The sequence below is a fragment of the Sciurus vulgaris genome (genome assembly GCF_902686455.1).
Source record: "Sciurus vulgaris genome assembly, chromosome: 1".
Classification (NCBI taxonomy): Eukaryota; Metazoa; Chordata; class Mammalia; order Rodentia; family Sciuridae; genus Sciurus; species Sciurus vulgaris.
In genome coordinates, this window is record NC_136461.1 from 150,185,452 (window position 1) to 150,206,854 (window position 21,403).

The following is a 21,403-nucleotide window of genomic DNA, read 5'->3' on the forward strand; positions in this document are numbered from 1 at the left end:
AAGTGACAGCTCCTGAACACAGCGGGGCTGCCTGGAGGAGAAGCGTGGTGGGTCGCTTGGTCTTGAGTGGCCACACCAGAGCTCCGGGCAGTTGCTCAGAGGACCCGTGCAGCGGGTCACGTGGATTCAGAGCCACTCAGAGCGACCGCTCCTGAACACCCGGGGGGTTATCTGGAGAAGGAGGAGGAAAGGGGAGGGTCACTTTGACTCGGAGTGATTGATTGCCCAGGGCTACGGGTGGTTGGTGGGAGGAGGAGGCACGAAGTGAGTTTCTTGGACTCCTAGTGACCGCACCGGAATATTGGGCGGCTGTCTGGAGGAAGAGGCCTGTGGCAGGTCTCTGGGACTCAGAGCGATTGTTCGGGGCCCAAGGTGGCTGCTCAGAGGAGGGGCCGCATAGCCAGGCGATTAGGTGCAGAGCAGGGTCCCAGGATCTAGGAGGCTTCTGGGTGGAAGAGCCGCACAGAGACACGCTTAGGGCGGAGCGAAGGTTCCAGGCCTGCAGGCAGATTCTCTGAGGAGGGACAGCCTAAGGAGATTCATCTGCGAAGGGTGAGGCTCCCAGGCCCAGGAGGTAGGGCCGGGCCCCTGGGAACTTTGCAGAGGAAGGCAGCCCAGCACAGGCGGTAGCTGTAAATTGAGGGGAACCTCTAGGAGGGAACTGACCAGCGAGACCTCCCCACCGGGTGAGTCTTCCCTGCTGGGTGAGGTTTCCCCACAAGGACGGTAAAACCAGAGACTCAGGCCCAAACAGGCCTTGCCTCAGCCCGCAGCCTAGTTACCCTTTGGATGACCATGGTCAACAAGTGGAGGCACCTCTGCCCACTAGCAGGGATTATACCCCACCTGAAGGACACCACTCCTAGAGAGGCAGCTTCCTGTGGAGCACCGCATTATCAACTTCCTCCAAGACTTCAGCCTACTGAAGGCTAAGGGGGGATTATATAGAAATCTTCAGGGACATTGTAAGTTCAATAGAGGAAATCCGCAATATCTCAGCGGTCCACTGATACCTGAACAATATGACAAACAAGGAAGAAAATGCTGCAAACAAATCTAGATGTTACATCAATAAAACCCAATGACAGCATGGCAAAGAAATGACAGAAAAGGAGTTAAATGATCAGAGAAGCAAACGATGAGATGAAGAGCAAATGCAAGCATTGAATGATCACACAATCGACAGCTTAAAAGAGCAAATACAGGAAGCAAAAGATCATTTCAATAAAGAATTAGAGATATTGAACAAAAACCAAACAGAAATCCTTGACATGAAGGAAACAATAAACCAAATTAAGAACTCCATAGAAAGCATATCCAGTAGGATAGAACACCTGGAAGACAGAACCTCAGACATTGAAGACAAAATATTTAACCTTGAAAACAAAGTTGAACAAACAGAGAAGATGGTAAGAAATCATGAACAGAATCTACAAGAACTATGGGATATCATGAAAAGGCCAAATTTAAGAATTATTGGGATTGAGGAAGGCCTAGAGAAACAAGCCAATGGAATGAACAATTTATTCAATGAAATAATATCAGAAAATTTCCCAAATCTGAAGAATGAAATGGAAAATCAAGTTCAAGAGGCTTATAGGACTCCAAATACACAAAATTACAACAGACCCACACCAAGGCACATTATAATGAAAATACCTAACATACAAAATAAAGACAGAATTTTAAAGTCTGTGAGAGAAAAGAACCATTTTCATTCAGGGGGAAACCAATACGGATATCAGCAGACTTTTCAATCCAGACCCTAAAAGCTAGAAGGGCCTGGAACAACATTTTTCAAGCCCTGAAAGAAATGGATGCCAACCAAGAATCTTATACCCAGCAAAACTTACCTTCAATTTGACGATGAAATAAAATCCTTCCATGATAAACAAAAGCTAAAAGAATTTACAAAAAGAAAGCCAGCATTACAGAACATTCTCAGCAAAATATTCCATGAGGAAGAGATGAAAAACAAAGAAGCAAATCAGCAAAGGGAGGAATTATCCTAAAGAAATTGTCAAATAAAGGAGGAAACAAGTTGTGTCAAACAAATAAATAAACAAAATTTTAAAAATGAACTAAATGACCAGAAGCTAGAGAGGAAAAAGGAAAACAAAGGTGGGGGTAGATCTCCTAAAAATCAAAGGGAGATCAGTAGAGGAAAGGGAGTAAGAGGTGGGGGGTAGGGAGTGGGAAATGCTGGGGAGTGATCCTGGTCAAATTATGTTTTATATTTTGTGTATGTATGAATATGAATCCAGAAATTCCATCAATATGTACAACTATAATGTACCAAAAAAAAAAAAAAATGGGGAAAAAAACATTATGCCAAGAAAGAAGAAGTCAGACAAAAAAGAACTACATAATGTATAATTTAATTTGTTTGATATTCTGCAAACGGCAAAAAGGAACAGAAATCAGATCAGTGCTTGCCAGAGGATGAAGGTAGGGGATCAGGTTATTTTATAAAGGAGTGTTAAGGAATTTGATTATTTTATAAAGGTGTGTTAAGGAATTTGGGGATGTAAAAGAAATGCTAAAAGCCTTAGTTGTGGTGGTGATTAATGAGGAAATACTATTTGTCAAATTTCACAGGAGCACATATCAACAAATCTGAATTTTTAAAGTGGGAGTATATTAATGTATAAGCATAGAACAGCCCTATAAGGATATGTATTTTATTATTTCTCAAGCTCTTATGGAATATTTAGTGGACCTTAGACACTATTCTAAATGCTATACAAATAAACTCAGTGAGAGATGCCCTTGGGACTATGAGAAGATGAAGTAAAACTTCTTTGTTTGTTTGCTTGTTTACCTCTGTTGTCTGAATTTGTTAACCATGGAAGTAGAATATCTACTTTAGAAAAAAAAAAAAAACTTTAAAAACTGCCTTGCAGGTTTTTAAAATTGCTTTTGCCACACTTACCAAAGATCTTGTTTACAAATCAATACATTCAGTATTTATTTGATTTCTCTGCAGCATGTAACTGCCACCTAGTGCTTTCAGTCTTTCTCCATTCCTCATTTTTGCAGATATCCTTCCCCTCCTTCCTCTTCCATCCTTCATGAATCTCATCGCTACTCACATCTTACCATTACACTCCTGAGTTATCTCTGGGGTCTTTTCCCTCTCCTTTCTACCACCATGGTCTTAGTTTAGACTCTTGGGACCTCTTGACAGAACTATCCTACTTGCCTGCTAGCTGGCCTCTTTGTCTTCAGCCTCACCCTACCCAAATCCATTTTCCACATTACTCACAGAATTATCTTTTGAAGAATGCAAACTAGATCATTTCTTTTTCACGTTCAAGACTTGAATGATCCCTTAAGCTCTTACTTCGTATAAAACAGTGGCCTCAGCTTTTCCTGACTTTGCAGACTCATTCCCCAGCAGACTGTCTTTGGACTGGAACTGGAACTCTCTTTCCTGAATCTCCAGTCTGCAGTCTATTCAACCAGACTATAGACTAGATACCCTCCACAATCAAATGGGCCAATTTCTTCAAATAAATCTGCATGTTTGTATATATGCATGTTATTCACACATGCTATGGGTTGTTTCTCTGGAGAATCCTAACTAATGCAGCTTGTATGCAAGAAATGTTTTTTAAATAAATGAAATTAATTAATAAAATTAATATTGCTTTTTGTCTTGTTTTCTTTCACTTAACTTACAAATAAGTGTCTGTGAAGAGATGTATTTTGACATATTTTTATAAGTTACTCACCAGTTTTAAGTCAATACAAATGTGTTAAGTTAAAACAACATATATACAATATAAGATCTACAGAAACTTGAACATATGTTAGGTTTCATGTTACAAATACTTTTTAAAAGAAGAAAAAAGCATTAACTAGCCAGGTTATAAAAACAAAATTGAAATCTCTAGCAATACCACACAGACAAATGATTTTTTAATAATATAACTAAATGTTTTTAACAGATAACTGTATTTCTTATTCTAAACTTCATAAATTATTTATGAAGAAACTAAAGTTATCTCTTAAACAGAATCCTTATGTAATAAAGGCCTGGTCAAGAGCATATCAGTTTTAGTAAAAGTTACGAGGCCTGTTTTGGTATGAATTTCCATATAAATAAAATGTCAAATAATTTCTACTTATGCATAGAAAAAATAAATTAATGCAAAATAAAATTAAACCATTTCTCACCAAGTTATCTGCCAAGCCCTGAATTCAGGGTTCTGTGCTTCTCTTGCAACAGAGGTAGGTGTTAATGATGTCATTAACTGCTGCAGAAGAAATTGACCATGAACACAGATCTTGGCAGAAAATAAATACCCTCTGAGTTTATCTTTAAATTTAAAGTAAACAGAAAAATCAGTTTATAGAGTGTCTAATATAGTTTCTGCCCTAAAGGGATAAGTCAGAATTTTTATTTCTAGTGTTTTCAGCTTAATTCCAAAAATAAAGGCTAAACCTTCTGTTCTCAAAAGGTACTTTTAAGACTATGTCTATAGACAAAAACAATTAACTGTCAGAAATGATCATTCAGTTAAAAATTATTCAGCTAGTATTATACAGAAATGTACAATCATACAAAAAACTTTTATTATTAGCTAACCATAAGATTACAATCACTAACTAACATTTCATCTTACCCCTTAATAGATGTTATCTTGCACCTGGAATATCTGTCCTTATATAAAGATAGAGTACTGTCTCAGAAAAATTAAAATTGACGCCTCCTTTAATACTAGTCACAATCAGAACTTGTTAATACACTTTAATATTCTGACAGAAAGCACACATGCATGTAAGCTTTATTCTTACCTGTCAAGTTGATCTTGAAGACTAGTGGATGCTTTATAACCAAGCTGTAACAGCATTGCTTCTGCAGCATTTTTTTTGGCTATCTTTTTATTAGGCCCTGTTCCTGTAGCAACTTCATTGCCTATCTTGACCTGATAAATTAAAGAAAGAAATAATAATTGCTTGGGAAACAGGAAGTCCTTATATTATAAAGCACTGTATTCCACTCTAGTATTCAAAAAAAAAATTCAGTCCAAAACAAAATATAAAAGTAAATACCACTTATATACTGTTATATACACATGTGAAAGTATACACAGAGAAAAATATAGGAAAATGGTCCTTGAAACATCATGATGGGTTATCCTGGATGGATAGAGGACTTTTCACTGCCTTGCAATTTATATATTATTTTTTAAGCAATAAACTTGTATTATTTAGATACGCAGGAAATCAAATTTATATCTTAGCACAGAGTTTATGTTGGTTATTACATTTAGTGTTCTTTAATTCAATCACTGAACTGAAAAGGTTAAAATCCATACTGATGCCATTTAAACCAATATTCACATTGCATCACAAGTTTACAAAGATTTTATTAAATAGTTTTTGAAAAGAACTAATATACAAGGGTTACTATAATATGGTGGTTAATAATAAAGACTTTTGCCCATGGACACCACTGAGAAAGCATCATTAAAGTTTCTGTTCCTGCTGCTGTCATGTCTAAATCAGAGTTGCCTACAGAGCCTGAACAGCTGTGGAAGCTATTCATGGGAGGGCTGAGCTTTGAAACAACTGATGAGAGTCTGAGAAGTCATTTCAAGCAATGGGGAACACTCACAGGCTGTGTGGTAATGAGAGACCCAAATACCAAATACTCCAGGGGTTTTGGGTTTGTCACTATGCCACTGTGAAGGAAGTGGATGCAGCCATGAATGCAGGACCACACAAGGTAGATGGAAGAGTTGTGGAACCAAAGAGAGATGTCTCTAGAGAAGACTCTCAAAGACCAGGGGCCTACTTAAATATGAAAAAGATCTTTGTTGATGGCATTAAAGAAGACACTGAAGAATATCATCTACAAGATTATTTTGAACAGTACAGGAAAATTGAAGTTATTGAAATCATGACTGACAGAGGCAGTGGAAAGAAGAGGGGCTTTGCTTTTGTAACTTTTGACGACCATGACTCTGTGGATAAGATTATCATTCAGAAATACCATACTGTGAATGGCCACAACTGTGAAGTAAGGAAAGCCCTGTCAAAGCAAGAGACGGGTAGTGCTTCATCTAGTCAAAGAGGTTGAAGTGGTTCTAGAAACTTGGGTGGTGGTCATGGAGGTGGTTTTGGTAGAAATGACAATTTTGGTTGTGGAGGAAACTTTGGTGGTCATGGTGGCTTTGGTGGTGGATATGGTGGCAGCAGAAATGGCTACAATGGATTTGATATTGACAGTGGTAATAGAGGAGGCAGCCCTGGTTACTCTGGAGGAAGTAGAGACTATGGAGTGGTCAAAACCAGGGCAGTGGCTATGGCAGGAGTGGCAGCTATGACAGCTACAACAATGGAGGAGGTAGAGGCGGCTCTGACGGTGGTAGTGAAAGCAATTTTGGAGGTGGTGGAAGCTACAATGATTTTGGCAATTACAACAATCAGTCATCAAATTTTGAACCCATGAAGGGTGGAAACTTTGGAGGCAGAACCTCTGCACCTTATCTTGGTGGAGGTCAATGCTTTGCCAAACCATGAAACCAAGGTGGCTATGGCAATGGCAGAAGGTTTTAATACTGCCAGGAAACAAAGCTTAGCAGGAAAGGAGAGCCAGAGAAGTGACGAGGAAGCTACAGGTTACAAAAGATTTGTGAACTCAGCCAAGCACAGTGGTGGCAGGGCCTATCTGATACAAAGAAGAGATGGTTTGGATGATAATAGTGTATGGGCAAAAAAACTCGAGGACTGTATTTGTGACTAATTGTATAACAGGTTATTTTAGTTTCTGTTCTGTGGAAAGTGTAAAGCATTCCAACAAAGGGTTTTAATGTTGACTTTTTTATTTTTTGCACCTATGCTGTTGATTGCTAAATGTAATAGTCTGATCGTGACACTGAATAAATGTGTCTTTAAAAAAAAAAAAAAAAAACAGAATAAAGACTTTTAAAGTCAGATTGGGATATGAAACTATTTCCTGGTTGTATGAACTAGTGCAAATGATTTAACATCTCAAAGGCTCAGGTTCATTATCAGTAAAGCAGGGATAGTATCAACTACTTCACAGTGTTCCTCTGCAAACTAAACAAGAAGTCAGGTGTAGTGGTGCACACCTGTAATCCCAGCAACTCAGGAGGCTAAGGTAGGAGGACAGCAAGTTCGAGGTCAGCCTTAATAACTTAGTGGGGCCCTCAGCAACTTAGTGAGACCCTGTCTCAAAATAAAAATAAAAAACATTGGGACATAGATTGGTGGTAAAGCATTCCTGGATTCAATCTCCAGGATCGAAATAAATAAATAAACAAGCAAAATAATCTCTATCAACATACTATTTAATCAATCATAATTAATCAATAAACAGCAAACTATTCCATACTAGTTGTATTTTGTGAGTAATTTAAACATACATGTGTTACACATACATGTATTTACATAAACAACAGTCATCTTACATTCACAAGAATATATTCTGAGTTGGGTAATGTTTTAGAGATGCATGTGCACAGAGATAATATAAATACAAAAATTAAGTTAGAAAGCAGAATCACAAGGAGACAATTACAAAGAGACAGAAAATATACAACTATAGTAGGATTTGTTTTTACAGTTATCTCAGTAAGTGAAAAGACAAAAAAATCAACCACAACTGAGGAAATTAAACAATGCAATTCCAAATAATCCATGGGTAAAAGACAAAATCCCAATAGAAATTAGAAAATATTTTGAATAAATAATAATAAAAATATATCAACACTTGAAGGATGCAGCAGGATCTAGAAGAAAATGTGTAGCCATAGTAGCAAATAGAAGGGCAGAAAATGACATAACATCCAACTCAAGAAGTTACAAACAATAGCAAAATCAAACTTAGAAAACAGAAGAATAAATACAAGAGCAAAAATTAAAGAAATGGAAAACAAAATACAATAGAGAAGTTTAAAAAGCCAAAAAGTTGGTTCCTTAAAAAGTTAAAATGATAAGCCAAGGTAAGACTGATCAAGAAGAAAAAAAAGAGAGAGAAGACACAAGTAAGAATGAAAAAGGGAAATTACCACAGCTTCTGTCATATTACAAAATAGTACAAAATATTCAAAACAACTTTCTATTTTTTAAAAATATTTAGATAAAATGGAAAAACTCCTAAACAATACAAGTTACCAAAATTCCACAGAATGAGCCCATAATTGAACAGAACTGTAACTACTAAAGAAATGGCACAGCATTTGCCTAGAATGTGTAAGGACTTGGGAAGGAAAAGGAAGGGGAGGGGCAAACATGTGAAAGGCAAACAAAAGCAATCAATGGAATGTATTATATAAAAGAATGAAGAGACAAACCAGTTTGATCATCCGAATAAATGAAGCAAAAGTATTTGATAAAATTCAACATTCCTTCATGATTAAAACTATTAGCAAACGAGGAAAAGAAGAAAATTTCCTTAATATCATAAATGGCATTGTTCTGGTTTGGATGTGAGGTGTCCAACAAAAGCTCACGTGAGGCAATGCAGGAAGACTCAGAGGAGAAATGATTAGGTTGTAAGAGTCTTAACCCAATCAGTGCATTAATCCCTGATGGGAAGTGGAAGGATGTGGCTGGAGGAGATTGGAATTGGGTGTGGCTTTGGGGTATACATTTTGTATCTGGAGAGTGGAGACTCTGCTTCCTGATGATGCGAGCTGCTTCCCTCTGCCATGCCCTTCTGTCATGGTGTCCTACCTCACCTCGAAGGACTAAGACCTCTGAAATCGTGAACCCTCAAATCAACCTTTCCTCCTTTATAACCGTGCTGGTCAGATCATTTAGCCACAGCAGCAAAAAAGTTGGCTAAAATAGGCATTTTACAAAAAACCTACAGCAGACCTCAGCAAACATTGTACTTAATGTTGAAAACTTTAAGATTAGAGCTGGGTACAGGGGCACATGCCTGTAATCCCAGTTTAGGAGGCTGAGGTAGGAGGATCACAAGTTCAAGTTCAGCCTGGGCAACTTAACAAGGCCCACAGCAAATTAGCCATATTCTGTCTCAAAATAAAAAATAAAAGGGTGTAGCTCAGTGGTAAAGTATCCTCAGATTCAATCCCTAGTACAAAAAACAAAAAAGAAAAAAAAAAAAAAAGAGGAAGATATTTTGGATTAGGAACAAGAAAATAATGCCATGTCATTTCTAGTATTTAACCTTACTACAAATCCTGAACAGAGCAACAAAATATTAAGACAAAGAATTAGGGGAAATGTCATTATTTACAGTCATTTATAGGAAATCCAAGAAAATCGACAAGGAAATTGAAGAATTAATGAGAATCCAACATGTTCTCTGTATAAAAATGTCGGTATACCAAAAACCAACTGTATTCCTATATTCCATCAATATTTAAGTAGAAAATGAAAAATATTAAAGGATAGTATTTATACTGAATGAAAATCAAAGACCTAAGATATGTAGGGAATCTACACAGCAAACAATAAGGATTAGTGAGAAAAATTAAGAAAATCCTATTAGAATGATTATGCCATGTTCATGAATTGTAGACAATAGTAGTGTAATAATTAACAGTTCATTTCCCTATGTAGATGTATGACTACACAAATGGTATGCCTTTAGTTCATGTACAAACAGAAACAACATGTATTGCATTTGTTTACAATAAAAATAAATTTAAAAATAATAATAATAATAATAATTAACAGTTCTCTTCAAATTGACCTATAAATTCAATGAATTCGAGTCAAAGCCCCACACATACATTTATGATTTTGACAAGCTGATTCCAAAAGTTATATAGTAATGCAAATGTGCTAAAAATAGCCAAGATCCTATGGAGGAAGACAAAGGTGAGGGCACTTATTTATCTGGCTTTTTAGACTTGTTATAAAGCTAGAGTAAAGGAAAAGACAGATAAATCTGACTGCATTTAAAATTACTTCCATTCTTAAAAAAGCACTATTAAAAAAGGACAGTCACAGCACAGGGAATGATACTTGAAATGCTACATAACTCCAAAGAGCTCACATCCAGAATATATAATGGATTCCTATAAATTTACCTTATTCATTTTTTAAAAAGTTGATAGAAAAATGAGCAAGAGAGCTGAACAGGTGACCCACAAATGAAAAGTTGAATTGTGTTACCAAATGTCAATGTGTTTTGTACAAAACACAAAAATAGAAAGCTTCACTAGCTTCATGCCACTTTAAGAAATACTGCACAATGATAATGTACTGGATATTAGCTGCAAATACAAACGTAGCACAAAGAAATCCAGCTTTTAGGTTTATGGACAATACTAATCATACTGTTCTTTTTTTTGCGGGGGGGAGTGGGGGGGGGGGGGCTCCTGTCTGAAATCTTAACTTTGGTTGTTTCACTTATCCTAGAAAAAACAAGATTCCCATCTGGTATCCACAGCTGAGTACTGTTGGCCATTTATTTTTACACTATTATTTTGAATTTTATTTGTGTTACTATTTCCATCACTACTTTAAAGCGTCAGGGAACCAACCACTTTCAAGGAATTAGGAATGCATAACACAAGTTTAACTAAATACAAACCTAAACATAAACATGAATGATATGTCAAATACATTCCTTCAACAGAATTTTAGTCGAGTTAAACTAAATGACAATTCTTGTAACATATGAAACACTAAAAATGGATTCATTACAGAATTTCTGTAATAACTATCACAAATCATATAGTTTAAATCTATGAAATGTTTTTGAAACATGTTATTCTTTTTTCTTCTAAAGCCAGAAACTACCACATTATGACAAATTAGTGGTCATCTATGGGCCTCATTCTGAGAAACAGTGACCTTTAATACAGTCACAGCAGATCCTTGGAGCTGGACAAACTCATGTTACCTGTCCTATCACTGTTTGCCTGAAGCAGACCTTACTTATCAAGACAGACCTTGTGGACAATGTGCTTGAATCCCTGGCTAGAGTCACATCAGCTCTTTTTTTTTTTTTTTTTTTTCTCCAGTGCTTGGTTTGTACCCCAGCTTCACTAAACCTACTTTGTTGCTGTAATACTTTTTTAAGTGAAAAATTAGATCAGTTGCATCAGAAGCCTCCTCTGCTGTTTTGAGGATCAAAATAATTGCCAAAATAAAGAGAAGCAAAAGATCACTGAGTAGTAAATAATGGCAAAAGAGCTTTCATCTGTTTTTACATACTACACACACCTCACTCAATCTCATTCAATTATTCTATTACTAGCATCACTAAGTCTCATCTATCTACTCAGGTTGATGCCTTCTGGTTCCTGGCTCCAATCTTGGACTTGTTGGCTACAATGCTGTTTTCATATCTGCATTTACCATGTATCTGCATCTGCCAGATTTCCATCTGACCTATTCTGATACTTTCGAGACTAACTTTCTCTAGAACAGGTGTTTCCCAGAATCACTTTCCTACTCATTCACCCTTTGTCACACACAAGTTTTTATAAATGCATAGTTCAACAGTTTTCAGGTAGTTATCTCAAGAGTGATCTGTTAGTATTGGAAAGACCACTGTGCTGACAAACACAATGATCACTCACATTATCATTTTATTACGAAATTCAAGTAAGAATATAAGTAAATCTCATAAATCATCTTTCTAGAATGCTCACAAATTTTGTAAGTATTGCAAATAGGATCTTTACATTAAAATGCTGATTTCAATCAATAAAGGAGCTCAATTATTTTACTATGCAGTAAATTTAAGATGATCAGATTTTTGTCTTTAAACAAATGATTAAATTGAAATCAACTTCTCAAAAAACAAAGAACCAAAAATAGTTCTGAAATAGCATTCACCAAAAACTTAATTCATCTTCTTTTACCCAGACACATTAAAATTGCTGAAATTTTATATATTTTTAACAACTTAGGGAATTTAATCACAGGTAGGAAAGTTAACATCACAATACATAATAATACAATGTGCTGATATGCAATTTAGTTATCATTATTCTCTATCTGAAATATGAACATACTTCTCTCCAAATACAAAGAAAAAAGAAATTTGTTTTGGAACTAACTTCCTCAAATACTGTCATCAGAAGATTTTTATTTCCCTAGTAATCAACATAAGTAAATGAATTCATTTTATAACATACAAACTCACTCTTTTTTTATATATATTTTTGTTGTTGATAGATAAGAATGAGCATATTATCTCTAGATGTTGTCCTTCCACATTCAATTATAACATATAATAACAATACTTAAGGAATTTACACAAAAACTACTTTGATCAAGTTGCTGCAATATCGTAATGAATCCACTGAAGTTTCCAAAAGGGGAAAAAACAATGTGAATTCAATCTGAAAACATTTAAGCGCAAAGCCAAATGTTCCCATTTGACTAGAATTCTTATGAACACACATAAAATGGAAGCTGGACTAAGATACTCTACATTTCTCTTTCAAAAGGGATACTTAATACACTCCATAGAAAAGGAATTGTTTAATAAAGCCCAAACTAGATTATATTCCTAATATATGACTAAAATTTAGGTTATTTTTTTCAACCTTTGGAATTCAAAAAATGCATCCTAGAATTCTTAAAAGCTAAGGATGTAAGAGGAAAAAATGATCAATATATTTTACCAAGTGAAAATACTAGAACAACATTATTCTGGGTTCTGATGACAACTAGACAATAATGTATTTAGAACCACAGAAGAATTCTCTCTCTTTGGACATCTAGGTTCTCAGCAGTGGTTTATCTACAGCTACACTGTAAATTTTCATTTCCCACAAAAGCCTGCTGGCTTAGGAGTAGCCAACAAATATATAGTAAATGTAGGTCAAGGTCCTACTATGTACAAACCACTATATCAGGGACTAGGAGATAAAGTAGTATAGAGATTACAAATTAGGAAGGAAAGTAAAACTTACCTATGCATGAAAAATTAAATCAATAGGAAATACTGTATTTGAATATCAAAATGTCTGCCACATGATCAGCACTTAATGAACAACTGTTCATTTTATCTGGATTACATGACAGATGAGATCCTTGGGTTTGGCTACAAAAAAGTTTCTATAACGAATTATTTTTAAAAAACAGGTTAAAGTCAATAAAGAGAATATAAATACAGATAAGTCATTAGAAGGTTTTAGTGATGTCTAATGTAAGAAAACTGCCATATTTTTAAAAATTTATACCAAAAATATAAGGTTGAAATGACATGTGATTATAACTTAGTTTTGAAATACTTCAGGGAAGAAGGCAGAGAAGAAAAAAAAAAAAAAAAAAACAAGAAAGGGAGGGAGGAAAAACAGCTAAACCAAGTGTAGCAAAAATCTTGAATGTTGTGTTTGAGTGACAGATATATTGGGGGTCCATTATATTATCTTCTCTTTACCTTTAGATATGTTTGAAATTTTCATAATAAAATATTAAAACCAAGATTTCTTCAAAACCATGGCTTGAATTGACAGATGAAAACTGGGTAGCTACAGTTTGAAAAGGAGGATATTTTAAGCATTCCACCTCATTCCTAGTCCCAATGGTCTACCAACGTACAAGGTAAGCATACTTCAACGTTCTTGGATGCACAATGCAGCAATAAGATTGCTCAAGCAATTCTGAGTCCCTCAGTCCCCACCAGTTAGGTAGGCAGCTCACTCTCCTGACTAATTTTCCTGATAAGCCCAAGAATTAGTGATTTTGGCCTTGCTCCATCTACTACATCCATCCTTCCAAATTTTGTTTCTAATTCTATTTGTCTCCAATTCCCAGCAGTTAATGGACCCTGGCCACAAATGTAACACAAAGTTAAAAGATAGACATTAAATGATAAACTCTAGGTACATAACCTGTGTGAACTCACAGGCCCTTCAAATACTCATCTTGTCTATTCTAACCTGTCCTTGACACTTGTATGTATCCATAAAGTTGATAGGTGAGCCTGGAGGGAATAAATAGTTCAAATGTAAACACAGCTTTAATTTCTGCTATCAAGTTCTAGTTTGTCTTTCTCCCATATCTCTATTCCAACCTGAGTATTTCTAAATGTTTTCAACAGCTTTATACGTTTTTAACACAAAGGTTAGAAATACCTGCATCACAAATTCTCGACGCCGAGGCATTCCTCTTTCTGAAAGCAAAACATAATCAGGTTCCTTTTCCTTTTTGGCCTGTTGAATTTGAGCCAGGCGGCTAATGGGGTTCATTCCTTGACCGTATTCTGGTCCAGCCTAAAAGACAATTTAAGAAAAAGTTTCAAAATAAGCTTAGAAAACCATATCCTTAAAGAACAATGGTTCTCTCCTCTACTGCTACACCCCACAAGTGTAACTAGAGAAATGAGAGAGTTGTTTATGAAGATTTATGAAGAAAATCATAAAAATGGACCCATAACTAAGGCTTTTATGGGATTTGGATTTACAGGTATTATAGATAAATTGGCTCAATCATGTTTTAAAAAGTTGATTCAACTCTTCAGTCTGGTATAGTTGCTTCACAACTTCTTGTTCACCAAAAAGAATGTGAGAGTATAAACCATGGAATGGGAAGAGATGTTTGCAACACACATATAACTTAATACACAATGGAATACTATTCAGCCATAAAGAATAATAATATTATGGCATTTGCAAATAAATGGATGGAATTGGAAAATATCATGCTAAGTGAAATAAGCCAAGCCCAAAAAACCAAAGGCCAAATGTTTTCCCTGATAAGGGGACAACGATATATAATGGGGGTGGCAGGATGGGGAGTGAGAGAAGAATGGGGGAACTTTATGTAGAAGGAAATGAGAGGGAGGGGGTATGAAAAGTGGTGGAATGAGACAGACATCATTACCCTATGTACATATATGATTACATAAATGGTATGAATCTACACCATGTACAACCATAGAAATGAAATGATGTACCCCATTTGTGTTCAATGAATCAAAATGCAGTCTGTAAAAAATTAAAAGATAAATAAAAATAAAAATAAATAAAACAATTTTTAAAAATCCAGTATTCTAATTGTTTTTAAAAACTCCTAAGTAGTATTAAGAAAAAGACAATATAAAAGAGAAATGGGCAAAAAGATGACAGATATTCCACAAAGGGAAAAAAATATGAAAAGATAGCTTTATTAGAACTTGAAAAATGCATATTAAAACTACAGTGAGGCTGGGCGCAGTGGCTCACACTTGTGATTCCAATCAGCTCAAGAGATTGAGGCAAGAGGATTCCAACTTCAAAGCCAGTCTCAGCAACTTAGCAAGGCTCTAAGCAATTCAGTGAGACCCCGTCTCTAAATAAATACAAAAAGGACTGGGGATGTGGCTCAGTGGTTAAGCGCCCCTAAGTTCAAATGCCGGTACCGAAGGGAAAAAAAAAAAAACCCATACACCCAGTTTATCAAAAATTAAACAGTCTGCCAGCACCAACTGGTCAGAATGGGAAGTAACAGAAACTTTTTTTTTTTTTTTTGAGATGGGGTCTCATGTTACCAATATAAGCCAATACTAAAATTTGTGTGGAAATACAAAGGACAAATTACCAAAACAACATTGAAAAAAGAAAAAAGAAGACTCAGAGTACCTGATTTCAAGATTATAAAACTATAGTATTTAAGACAGTGTGCATAGTAATAACATATAAATTGACAAAGAAATCAATGAACAGAATTAGCATATGGAAATACACATACACGTGTACACACATACACACACACACGGAGAATTAACTAATTTTCAAGAAAAGTACAAAAGCAATTTGGTAAGAACGAGTGGTCTTTTCAACCAGTGGTGCTGGGACAATTTACAGGCAAAAAGAAAGGAACTCCAATACATACCTCATGCCATTTATAAAAATAATTAACTCAAAATGTTAAGCATAACATTAGCATAATTTCTAAGACTCCAAGATTTCCAGAAGAGAATATAAGGGAAATTTTTGTGGTTTGGTTAGATGACAATTTCTCAGAAAAAAAATGCCAAAATCACAGTTGTAAATAATAATAAATTGGACATCTTCAAAATTAATCATTTCTGCTCAGCAGGGCGGCACATACCTATAATCCCAGCAGCTCAGGAGGCTGAGGCAAGAGGATCTCGAGTTCAATGCCAGCCTCAGCAAGAGCAAGGTACTAAGCAACTCAGTGAGACCCTGTCTCTAAATAACATACAAAAGAAAAAGGGCTAGGGATATGGCTCGGTGGTTGAGTGCCCTCTGAGTTCAATCCCCAGGACCAAAAAAAAAAAAAAGGACTTCTACCAGAATGTAGAAAGGCTCTCATGTACGATTATTCTTTTAAGTGAGCAACAAAATTTTTTAAGTAGACAAAAGATCTGAACACTTTATCAAGCCTCATATGCCATTAAACACATAGAAAATTCTCGCTATCATGGATCACTGGGGAGCTTTAAATTAAAACTACAGTGAGATACAAATAGACATGTATTTGAACACCTGAAATTTTAAAGGCTGATTTTATTAAGTTTTAGCAAAGATGTAGAACAACTGGAATTCTTAGACAAGGCTGATAACAAAATGAGACAGCAAAGTGGTAGTACTTTGACAAATAACTGGCAGTTTCTTAAAAAGTTGAATATACACTTACAAAATGACTAGACCATTCTATTCAAAGTATTTAACCAAGAGAAATGAAAGCATATGATCACAGATCATTTGTATACAAATGTTCACACTGACTCTTATGTGCAATAACAAAAAACTAGAAACATCTCAAATATCACAACAGGTGAAAGGATAAACCAATGGTAATATATCCATACCATGAAATACTGTACTATTCAGCCATAAAATAGAACCAATGATTCAGACATGAGACAACATCAATTAATCTCAAAATAATCATGCTGACTGAAAGAAGGCGGCAAAAAAAGGGTGGTTTCTTGGGAACTGAGGGTGGAGGATTACCAAAAGGTATGAGGAAACTTTGGGGAACAATTTATGAATTCAGTATCTTTTTTTGGGGGGGGCAGTTATTGTGGGATTAAACTCAGGGGCACTTGGCTACTAAGCCACATCCCCAGCCCTATTTTGTATTTTATTTAGAGACAGGGTCTCACTGAGTTGCTGAACATCTCACTTTTGCTAAAGCTGGCTTTGAACTCATGATTCTTCTGTCTCAGCCTCCCAATGAATTCAGTATCTTGATTGTGGTCATGGTTTTACAAGTGTGTACATATCAAAACATATCAAAAAGTAAACTTTAAACATGTGTACTATACTACATGTAAACATAAATATGCATATACATATTAGAAAAAGAAACATTTCAAAACTCTAAAAAAATATATATATATACACATACACACAAACTAATGAAAGTGGTTGCCTGAGAGAGGTGGCATTAAGGATGTGATGGAAGAGGAACACGCTGAAAGTTTAACCTTACTGAAGTTCCTTCTATATGCTATACTCAAGTTCTATGCTCTATACTCAAAATGAACAATAGTTTTACTTACATTTAATTATCATGCTTTTCAACTTACATACAAGTTTATAAATAACTTTTTGCATGTATTAGGATTTAAAAGCAAAAACCCCATTTGTGTACAATGAATCAAAATGCAGTCTGTAAAAATAAAAAAATAAAAATAAAGTATTATTTATAAAGCAAATATTCTTTTTGCATATGAACTCATTTTATGTTTTTACTAGAAATGAAGGACTGCATATATCATATGGCTGAAACTTTACTTCCACCAGTGAAAATTTATTCTGTGTGTGTGTGTGTGTGTGTGTGTGTGTGTGTGTGTGTGTTGCTATGGATCAAACTCAGGGCCCTGTGCATGTAAGGCAAGCAACTGAGCTACATCCCCAACCCTGAAAATTTATTCTTAAGTAGGTAGTAGAGACAAAGACAATCACTATATTACAGATTGCATGTTACACTAATCTTATGTAAGAGACACTGTGTAGTCTTAGCTCTTGCTGATAAATACTGGCACTCAGGGTCCTGACAATGTCCATGTGGTGCTGCAGGTACAGCCTTCAGGTCAGTTCCTTCAACCTTTTAAACAATGTTTAGGAGTCTAGACTTTATCCAAAGAGTGATGGAAAACAAATAAAAGACTAAGCAGTAAGCAGAGGCATGGCATGACTGGAAAGATGTTTCTAAAAGAACACACTTTTTAAAAGATCATTTGGAATCCAGAATACTTGTAGGAAAGTCAGTTAGGTGGCACACACTTGTAATCCCCATGGCTTGGGAGGCTGAGGCAGATGGATTGTGAGTTCAGTCAGTCTCAGCAATTTAGTGAGGCCCTGTCTCTAAATAAAATATAAAAAAAAGGCTGGCAATGTGACTCGGTGGGAAAGAGATCCTGGGTTCAATCCCCAGTACCAAAGAAAAAAAAAAAAAACCTGACCATAGTAGTTTAGGCAAGAGATCGTTGTGAATTTGACCAGAAGAGACAGAAAGAACCAACTAAATAAATATTTAGGTGATAGAATCAATAGGACTTGATGATTTATTGGATATAAAGGGTAAAAGAGAAGTTTAAAATGACTTCCAGCTTTCAGTTTCAGCATGTTTGGATAGTGGTGCCAGTCACCAAGATAAGGAATGCCGGGGGAGAAAGGTGTTAGAAGGGAACATGAAGAGTTTGGGACACAGAGTCTGAGGCGCCTGTGAAATATTAAGCAATGATGCCTAATACACAGTGTCGAGTGAAGACGAGTGCTTGGAAACACCTAAGACTAACTTGAACCCCTATCAGTAAAAGAGCAGTCTAGGGAAAGAGGAAGAGGAAAAAGAAAAACTTCACCATCACAAGGATAAGGTGGAGAGGGAGAGAAAGAACAAAGGAGACTTTCCGTTTTTGATAAAATACTTTCCTGCTTCTACTCGCATACCAAAAATAAAATTTGAACAAATTATAAAGGGAATGAAGTGATGGGAAAAGACAAACACAAACAATAATTGACAAGTAAAGACTTCTTCTGGGGAGAAAAGGTAAAGAAAAGCTTCGAGTCTGGCACTAAAAGAAGTATGCCTAACACATGAAGATGCTCAAATAAACAAACATGTATATCCAACGGTATGTTGTATCTTCCTCTTTGACTCTTGCAAGCATGTCTTAAAGTTCCAAAGAAACTGTTGTTGATATAGATTCCAAAGACAAAAAACCATATACATAAATCCAATTTGGATAAAGAAGGAATCCTCAGAATAATAAGAATGGCTTGATTTCTCTCTTTGATTGAAATTAACTAACAGTGTCCTTGACAATTAAGTCCTGGAATAGCAAGTGTTAGATTATCCCTACAAACCAGTAAGAACAGTCTTATGAAAGCTATATCCAGAAAATTTTATGTCCAGCATTGGAAAGCCTTCTATGAAGTTTCATCTTGTAGAAAAGAAATGTATTAAACAACAGGATAGAACACAAAGATATCATCAGGGAAGTTTTACATGTTAACTGCATAACTCCATAGAGCAAATTTAAAATCCAAAAGGAGTTCAAAATTAGCCAGTTTCAAATGGACACTAAAGTCAAACAAGACAGGATCTGAAATCGGACTCTGCTACAGGATTTCAGTTAACACAAACGGTCTCATCTCTTTAAGATGTAGCTACACCAGAATGATCAAGAGAATGATGAGACAGTGTGATAGTTTTATTATTTTAAATAAAATCAAAGCAAATCATCAGATATTTTCGCTACTTCTATTAAAAATAAGGAACAGTATACCCTAGATGTATAAGACATAGAAAGAAATGAGAAAAATGCCAGTTTCTGTTCCAAACTGACCCATTTACTGGCACATAAGGTACAATTATGCTTAAAATTCTACAAAGTCCAAATCATTATATGCATGCTGCTTTTTCAAAAAAAAAAAAGATTTCGTTTCAGAGGATAGCTACAGGATTTATTTTACATAAGACAGACACAGCAGAAGTAATTCCAAGTGTGATGTATATAAGGAAAAATGCAGGGGGGTAACCAAGTCTGGGAGCAGAGGAGGATCATAGAAGGGTTCCCTGAAAAAGTCAAGTTTAAGCCGAAATATGAATGATGGATAGGAGGACGTTCCAAAATAATATGTTTATAGAAGCAGCAGCAAATAATTTTAAGAATTTAAAATGTTTCTCCCATCCTTTGCCTCTAGGAGATAAAATTTAACAATAATCTTGTTTTTAACAGCTATAGTTGAAGCAAAAATTAGATTTACATCCTACCACTTAAGAAATATAGACAGCTTTTCCTAGCCAATGGCTTCAAATTCTGAATTTATTAAGATTAGATTTAGTTTAATAGAATAAATGGAAATCATTGTAAGCAGTTTTATATTGCCGTTTTAATGTAAAGCACTATCTTTCCATTACAGAAAAACTATATCTTTTTACATTGAAGGATTTAAAAATAAATACATCATGGATATATTCACATACCTATAAAATGTGAACTGACAGTTATTAGAAACAAAGTACTAATTAATAGTTGATGTTTATTGAGTAACTATTACTTTCATTGCTATTATTAGCAATATAGACTTAATGCATTTTGTGCATTGCTTCAGTTGAGACAACAATGTGACTAGCAAGTACAATTACTATTCCCAATTTATAAGGAAGAGATATACCACTAGAAAAGTTAAATAACTTGCTCAGGTCACAAGGATTCATGCTCAAAATTGACTCCAAAGGTCATCCTCTTAATAGCTACACCCTCCTCCCTTACAGCATATGAAAGAATGCCAGTATTCTTCAGAATCAATATAACTCATGATGAGTGGATCTATTTACCTTTTATTTTTAGTCTACCTCAGCTCTAATGTAGAATGCTATTTCAGTGAATATATAACCTACAACTTCTTCTAAGTCAAATAATGCTGGCATTCATTAAAAATAAGTATTTATGTCTATCTATTTATGCACATATGTAGGTACATATTTTTAAATACAGCAATTAACTACAGTATTAAACCCATAAAAATATTGAAATTGGGCCACTGTATAATTTAAACAAAGGAAATTCATCAAGAATTAATTATATCTCTTATCTGCAATCCATAATTTGTAGAATCTAATCAGAAATGTGCTAAACCAGTGGGGCTGAAATGGCAACTGAAAAGGCAGCAACTAAAGATTTTCTCTAGAAACACACAACTCTAGCTCCATTCATGTCACACACATTGAGCATTAAGGGCACTGTTCTGTACTCAATGATGATTCATCTACTCCTCTGAACTTTGCCTTTCTTTCCTTTTTAATATAAATAATATATGATCCAATAAAATAAATAGTTTCAACGTCTTAAAAAGCTGTATGTTGTGTATTCTTCTTTGGCGGGTATATATACCTAAATGAATAGAAACAAAATAATACCATCAACTTCACAGGGCTGCTTTGAGGATTAAATGTGATAAGCACACAAAGCTCTGGGACAAAGTCTGGTACATAGAGTGCTTTATCATTTCTACTTGCTGTTGCTGTG

The 21,403-nt window shown here is 35.3% G+C and overlaps 1 protein-coding gene and 1 pseudogene across 17 annotated transcripts in view; one reads left to right on the forward strand and one right to left on the reverse strand.

Annotated features, from left to right (window-relative positions):
* Positions 1-21,403, reverse strand: part of STAU2 (staufen double-stranded RNA binding protein 2) — a 344,586-nt gene that overhangs the window by 195,651 nt on the left and 127,532 nt on the right. For all 16 annotated transcript variants that reach the window (XR_013763894.1, XM_079140529.1, XM_079140527.1 and 13 more), the window contains 2 exons: positions 14,049-14,186; positions 4,802-4,931 (listed from right to left, as the gene is read on the reverse strand). Coding sequence is in view for 15 of the 16 variants with exons in the window: in XM_079140529.1 (XP_078996655.1) it covers positions 4,802-4,931; positions 14,049-14,186 (268 nt within the window). In the remaining variant the exon portion in view is untranslated. The remainder of the gene's footprint in view (positions 1-4,801; positions 4,932-14,048; positions 14,187-21,403) is intronic.
* Positions 5,236-6,815, forward strand: LOC306661607 (heterogeneous nuclear ribonucleoprotein A1-like; annotated as a pseudogene). The gene has a single exon. The product of its transcript is annotated as a heterogeneous nuclear ribonucleoprotein A1-like (transcript).